Source organism: Diospyros lotus, chromosome 15 (genome assembly GCF_014633365.1).
Source record: "Diospyros lotus cultivar Yz01 chromosome 15, ASM1463336v1, whole genome shotgun sequence".
Lineage (NCBI taxonomy): Eukaryota > Viridiplantae > Streptophyta > Magnoliopsida > Ericales > Ebenaceae > Diospyros > Diospyros lotus.
In genome coordinates this window covers 13642310-13649017 of record NC_068352.1, presented here as the reverse complement: position 1 = coordinate 13649017, position 6708 = coordinate 13642310, and the positions used below count along the sequence as shown (strand labels likewise).

Below are 6708 nucleotides of genomic sequence, written 5' to 3'. Positions count from 1 at the left end.
AATACAAAACTCTGAAAGGCAGAGGCAGAAAATGGACTGAATGGCACAGGAAGTATTTTTCGTGTTTTGGTTTGCACCATGTTTTTAGCTGAAAACGGCCAAGATGTGTTTTTAGCGTTTTCAATTTTGTGTTTTCAATTTTGTGTGTTAATTTTTTTGGTGTGTTGAAAAATATATTTTTGAAAATGAGTAAATAAATGCCTTTTAAATATTTTAAAAAATTAAAAACAAAATACAACTCAAAAACAATAAAGAGAACGTGCGTTATTTTTCCAAATTTCCCGATGGGCCATGAAAACCCCACCCCGCCCAGTGTTTGATTCCTGGGACGCGATAGCGTATCTGATGCGGACACTCTACCGTATGTTCATTTCATTTACGACAGTTTCGTTTCCTATAGCCTTTTTCATCCCTTCCTGTCTCTTCCGTTACGCTTTCCTTCCTATTTATATTGAGCTGTTTGGCCGACCATATCTCCGTCTCTTCTCTTTCTGGATTTTCTTCGAACATCTTGGAATTAAAGATGAGTAACGGTAACTGCATCGCCAAGTCTGAGAAAGAACAGTTCTTGAAGGAGTTTAGCGACGATTACGGGTACCCGAATGCTCCCAAGGGCATCGACGAGATCCGATCTTCTGAATTCAAGAGACTAGATGGTCAGCTTCTGTTCTTTCGAAATTTTCATACTTGAAAGTTGGATGCCTAAAAAATTAAGGGGGAAAATGGTAGAAAGGAACTCTAGCAAGACCAAAATCTTGAATATTCTAAACGGTCCTGGGCTAAGATATAAGATTTTAGTTTTTCCACGTTTTCTTGGTATTCAAGTACAGCGGGGGTGACAATTTGGAAATTAGTACTCTTAAACTTAGTGTTCATTTTGGTTCCGAAGCAAAGCGAATGGTGGAAAACATAGACGAAGCTTGCCCGGTTATTCTTCTTTCTGTTTTTCTATCAGATTTTAGCTCAACCGAGTTCAATTTTGGCCTTTGTCTTGTTCTTGCTCGGTTATTTTAATTGGGGCTGGAATTGTTAGGTCTTGTCTACCTGGATCATGCCGGAACAACTTTATATTCCGAGTTACAAATGGAAGCAATCTTCAAAGGCCTTACTACGAATGTTTATGGAAATCCCCGTATCCGTTCTTTTTAAATTTTGTTGTATTGGTTATATAGAACCAGGTATAAGTTAGTTTAATTGCATAGAGTGACCCATTCAGTTTCTATTAGTATTGATGCTAATGGGGAAATTAGGTTGATATTATGGCTTCTTTGCATGTAGTAAGGCGGTGACTGTAAATGCCCTCACTTATCAGACCTGTCCAGTAGGTGGTCATGGTTCTTGTTCATCCTTAATATTATGCAACTGGGAGCTCATCATACCTTCATGCTTGATTCGTTATAGAATTAAGGGTAAATTACAAAAAAATACTGAATTTTTAAGTTTGTTACAATTTATAACAAACTTTTAATTTTAACAAGGCACTAACTGAACTTATCACTTTGTTACTACCATAGAGTACTGCTAGAAATCATTAGCTTTTTCCATTAAATGATCATTTGGCAGATGAGTTGGACAGAAGAAACGATGGTGTGAACAATGAAGTGGCTTTTAATTGCCCCCAAATTCCTCAATTTGTGTTGATTGCTCAGCAATATTTCAGTGTTCCTCAATTTTCCCCCATGTCATCAATTGAGAGCCACATCATCATCCACATTATCTTTCATTGTCCAACTTCTCCGTCAAGCCATCATTTAATAGTAAAGACTAACAGGAATTGCTAAAATTAAACGTTTGTTAAAAAATTGTAACAAATCTAGAAGTTTAGTATTCTTTTTGTTTTTTTATTTTTTGTAATTTAACCTAGACTTAATCAGATATAACATCTGCTCTCAACTTGAAATTGCATATTAGCCTGGTAAACTTTAGATAATTTTTATATTTATCTTATGCAAAACTCCCCCCTTTTTTTTGTTTTTTGTCCTTCTGTTGATTTCTTCTTCTTTTTGTTTTTGTTTTGCTTTCTACACTTTGGTAGTTGGTGCCTGTGGTATCCATGAATATGAACTGTCTATTGGTGGCAAGGGGTTGGTAGGTCCTGGAGGCTATTGCTAAGGGGTTGTTTAATAGAGCTTTTAGTTTTAAGTTTTCAGTTTTCATTTTTAATTTGGTGTTTTCAATTTTCATTTTCATTTTCGCAAAATGAAATTTCAACATCTTGTTTGATAACTTTGTTTTGGTTTCAATTTTGTGTTTCATTTTTATTAATTTTTGTATTATTTTCTCCTCACATCACCGTTGTCAGTGACTCCTATGAGGCGCGAACATGCTGGTGACCTCCAATAGGAGTTGCCAGTGACTTAGGGAGTTGCCGATGCTACTCCCAGAGTGACATGGCTTTGGTGAACAGAGGTTTTCATGCTGACACTGAAGAAGATGATAATGCAAACCATGAACTTTGGCAAGGCTTGATTTTGCAAGCCAATACCATTGCAGGGGTTTCTCATCTAATCCCTACCCACCTTCTCCAAATCCTTCTACGCAGCTTTCATGATCTTAGAATCCACAAAATTTTGTTGTCTTCTCAATGGGTTTTAAAACTTCCTCCTTTTCCTTTCCAATGTTCTTGAAGAATTCCAGAAATTTTGAGGAAACCCACTAGATCTGCATACCAGTGCAATTAGTTCTAACAGTACTAATCACCATGTTTAAATATATTTGGTTTGATTATTTTATATGCTGCAATTCTTTAATACATACATATATATATATATATGTATTCTATTTTTTAAGTAAACACTCTTTATGTGTTATTGAAGCTTTTCCCATTTCCCAAAATGCTCCCTTTCAACATTTGTATTCCAAAAATGTCCTAATAGTTATTTTTTATATGAGATATTATAATAATAAATTTAAAATTAAAAAAAAGATAATCCAATCTCTATTTTCCATTTTGTTGAGAGTAAAATAATAGTATAAAAGATAAAATTAACTCTCTATCTAATAGTTTATGCTTTTAAATTAGATGTTGGTTAATAATTCAACATCATATTAGAGCAGAAAAAGGTTCTGAGTTCAAACCTCACCACTGACCCAATATTTAAAATTGTTGCACATGGTTGGACTAGTTATCAGTGCAGCTTGGTCGCACGAGGGGACGTGTTGAGAGTAAAATAATAGTACAAAAGATAAAGTTAACTCTATCAAACAACTTAAGCTTGGCAATTCAACAAATTCAAATGTGGGGTGATGGTGGTTATATTTAGAAAACTAAAATTAAGCTTGATAATTATTATTGAGATATATTAAATTTTAAACAAAAACATTAACCTTTCTCTTTCATTAAGATAATAATTTAACTTAATTTTTTTTGATAAATTACATTTTTAATGAGTAAAAATTTCTATATCGTTCGTTAGATTAGTGTGTTGATGATACAAAATGCTTGCAAATCTATATTTACATATTTTATAAAATTAAATAATGATATACATAAATCAATTAAAAATTCCCATGCATTGCACAGGCTCAACCTCTAGTGTGTGTGTGTGTGTGTATTTAAATATGAGGGAGGAGGAGAGGGAAAAAGGGGAAAGATGGAGAGTGGAGTGGTTTCAGAGACTCCATTCAACAACTCCTATAGTTGCAAAAGTTGGTGTTTTTGAAAAGTTGCAAGTGGCAATTCTAGCTTGGTGACTCCATGGGGGTTGTTGGCAAGTGGAGATATTGACAAAAGGTCACTAATAGTCACTAGTTACCCTCTAGTAACTTTTTTGCAATATTAGATCATCAATGGTCAAGGGTGGAAGGAGGAAATGAAAACGAAATGAAATTGAAAACAACTTTTCTTTGTTTACAAAATTTTGAAAAATTTTCAAAATTTTTGAAAATGAAAATGTGTAATCAAACACCATTTTCTATTTTAGTTGTCAAAATAGTATGAATGAAAACAGAAAAATGGAACGAAAGCCTTACCAAACGGGCCCTAAGCAATCTAAAACTAAACTTTTTGTTCTCATCCTCTAAGACAATATTATTTACTAATGCATACATCAAGGCATCTCTTCTTGGATATGGATAGTGAGTTCATGTATCACTGGAGCTAAGAGGTGAGGACCTAATGTAGATCTTTGTTATAACTGCGATCATTGCCATCAACTGCACCCTTTTAACCTAGTTTGGGTCGGTAGGCATGAATAATGTCAATTGACTTCTAAAAAGTCACATTGATAATATGAATCTGTTTAAAAGAACAATGTGGCAAATTTTTATGATGGACTAACCCTCTAGAGAGGGAATAATGAGATAAAGTTCCAAACTATCTTCATATGGAAACCCTCTAGAGAGGGAATAATAGACAGTTTTACTCTTCATGCAACCCTCTAGAGAGGAAATGATGAGATCAAGTTCCAACACCATCTTCATATGGCAAAGATTCATGAGAATGGGAATGAATGAAAATAATTGATATGGTCGTGTTGCATCACATTGTTGATATTGTGAAATCAACCTATACAACATGGAAACATGACTATAATTGATATAACCGATTGTAATTAAATAAGTCTTATTGTCTCCTCCACATGTCCTAGTACATGTTTTGACTCTATGATAAATGCCTTTAGTAACTTGTATATAAGTAATCTAAACTCCCTTCTTGTCTAAAACCCTCCATAAGACTTCAGTAGGGATATTGTCATAGGCTTTCTCCAAGTTTTTACACACCATATGTAAATCTTTCTTTTCTCTCTAGACATTTCCATTAGAGGCCGTAGTAAGTAAGTTTCAACTGTTAATCTATTCGGCATGAGACAAAATTAGTTTTCAGGAACTTTGGGGTTTTTTTCCTTAATATTCTCTCAATTGCCCTCTTCAAAAATTTTGTAGTATGGCACATTAAGTTGATCCCTCTATTTTCACAATTTTGAACACTGTCTTTATTTTTTGTAAATGGGCATTAGAGTGTTCTTTTTTTAAATAATTAGACGTCTTTTTTATTTTAAGGATCACGGAACAATGTGGTTTAGGCTTTGGGAGTGTTGCATTCTCGATTTAACTTGGTAATGATTCTATCAATGCTGGGGTTTTGATTTTAACATCTCATTCTCTGTTTAGTTAAGGTTTTCATGGGGATTGTACATATTGTGTAGGGTTGTTTGTATTGCTGCGCCTCACTTTTATGCATTAATATAATATAATCCAACCTTCCTTTCCAAAAAAAAAAAAAAATTGTCAACCATAAAATGCCTTCTTCTCCCATACATTTCCATGTCTCTTATATTATTAGATCTAATTGCTTACCTTTCTTCATCCTTTTCATGTTGTGCTTGCCTTCTTTTGGGAAAATATTTCTACACAATATGTAGTTCCTGCCTTTTCTTTTTTTGACATTACCAAGATATCCCAATGTAATGTTTGATTATTTACATTCATTTAAGAGCGTAGAGAAATTCTTGTTCCATCACTCCTTGATCCTCTTATCATTTGTAAACACCTTTTTTGTCTTTCTCTTTTATGCTCTTCTCTTGGCTCAAATTTCTTGTTTTTTTTCCCTCTTGCTTTAGCCAAGGTATTGTATCTCTTCTATCATTTCTATCGAGTCATTAAGGCAAATTTTTCTATGTTTTTAACATTACTTGAAAAAGAAGACAAAAACAAAGGAAAGAAAAGAGAGAGGCTTCTGGTTGGTGCTATTTTTTGATTATTCCCCCTTATAAAAACCTTATCTGACAGTTCTATTGAGTTATTAAAAGGTATTTCCTTGATCCTAAGAAAATTTAGATAGCCAAAGTGACTCCAGCTTGGCCACTTCTGACATTATCAGGGAAGCTCGCCAACAGGTATTCATCAGCTTTCACTTGCGTTAGTGACATCTTATTAAATTAGTTATGTGTGTGTGTGTGTGATTTATTTTTTCTTTTTGCAATAGTCATGTTATTTGTAGGATGCAGAGGCTGAATGGGTGATCCATTAGTTGTCAATTTTGCTCACAAACTCGTGTATATTTCTCTGTTATTGGCAATTTATACGTGTTCATATTTGTCTTGTGGCACAGGTTCTTGATTTCTGTAATGCATCCCCTGAATATTACAAATGTATATTTACTTCTGGAGCAACAGCTGCGCTAAAACTTATTGGAGAGGCCTTTCCTTGGAGCAGCCTGAGTACTTTCATGTACACTATGGAAAACCACAATAGCGTTCTTGGAATTCGAGAGTATCCTTTGACCATGACAATCTTGTTTGTTGGCTGAGTAGTCCAGACACAATATAATATGTATCTTCGTGTTAAAGGACTGACCTTCCTTCTGGGAGAAGTGCAGTGGTAATGTGTGCTATAACTGACCAGTGGGTTTGGTCCTAACCATTTATAGAATTGCAGTCTATTGAGTTGATCAAGTGTATGGGCCTAAATGAAGATATGACAAAAGACAGAAATACATGGAAGTTTAGAATTCATGTAGCTAACCCCACATAGTGGGATAAAGGCTGGATATTTTGTTGTTGTTGTAGTCTATTGAGTCGATCAGGCACAACAGCTGCTAGGTCTTAACTTAAATAGTCACTTCCATTCCCAAAGAGGATGTACTACTCAAGTTCTTCTAAAAATGATTTATTTGAGTGTCTTGTTAATAAGAACATATAAGTGAAAAGGCAGCCAACAAAATGCTTATCAGTATTATGGTCGTCTGAACTCATACTCAAATTGATT

The 6708-nt window shown here is 34.2% G+C and overlaps 1 protein-coding gene across 1 annotated transcript; it reads left to right on the top strand.

Annotated features, from left to right (window-relative positions):
* Nucleotides 1-303: 303 nt before the first annotated feature.
* LOC127792535 (molybdenum cofactor sulfurase-like) lies at nt 304-6702 on the top strand. Its single transcript, XM_052323060.1, has 4 exons — nt 304-656; nt 1034-1132; nt 5779-5837; nt 6053-6702. Exons 1-4 carry the CDS (start codon nt 524-526, stop codon nt 6248-6250), a joined length of 489 nt encoding a protein of 162 aa, XP_052179020.1. The 5' UTR covers nt 304-523; the 3' UTR covers nt 6251-6702.
* The last annotated feature ends 6 nt before the right edge of the window (nt 6703-6708 follow it).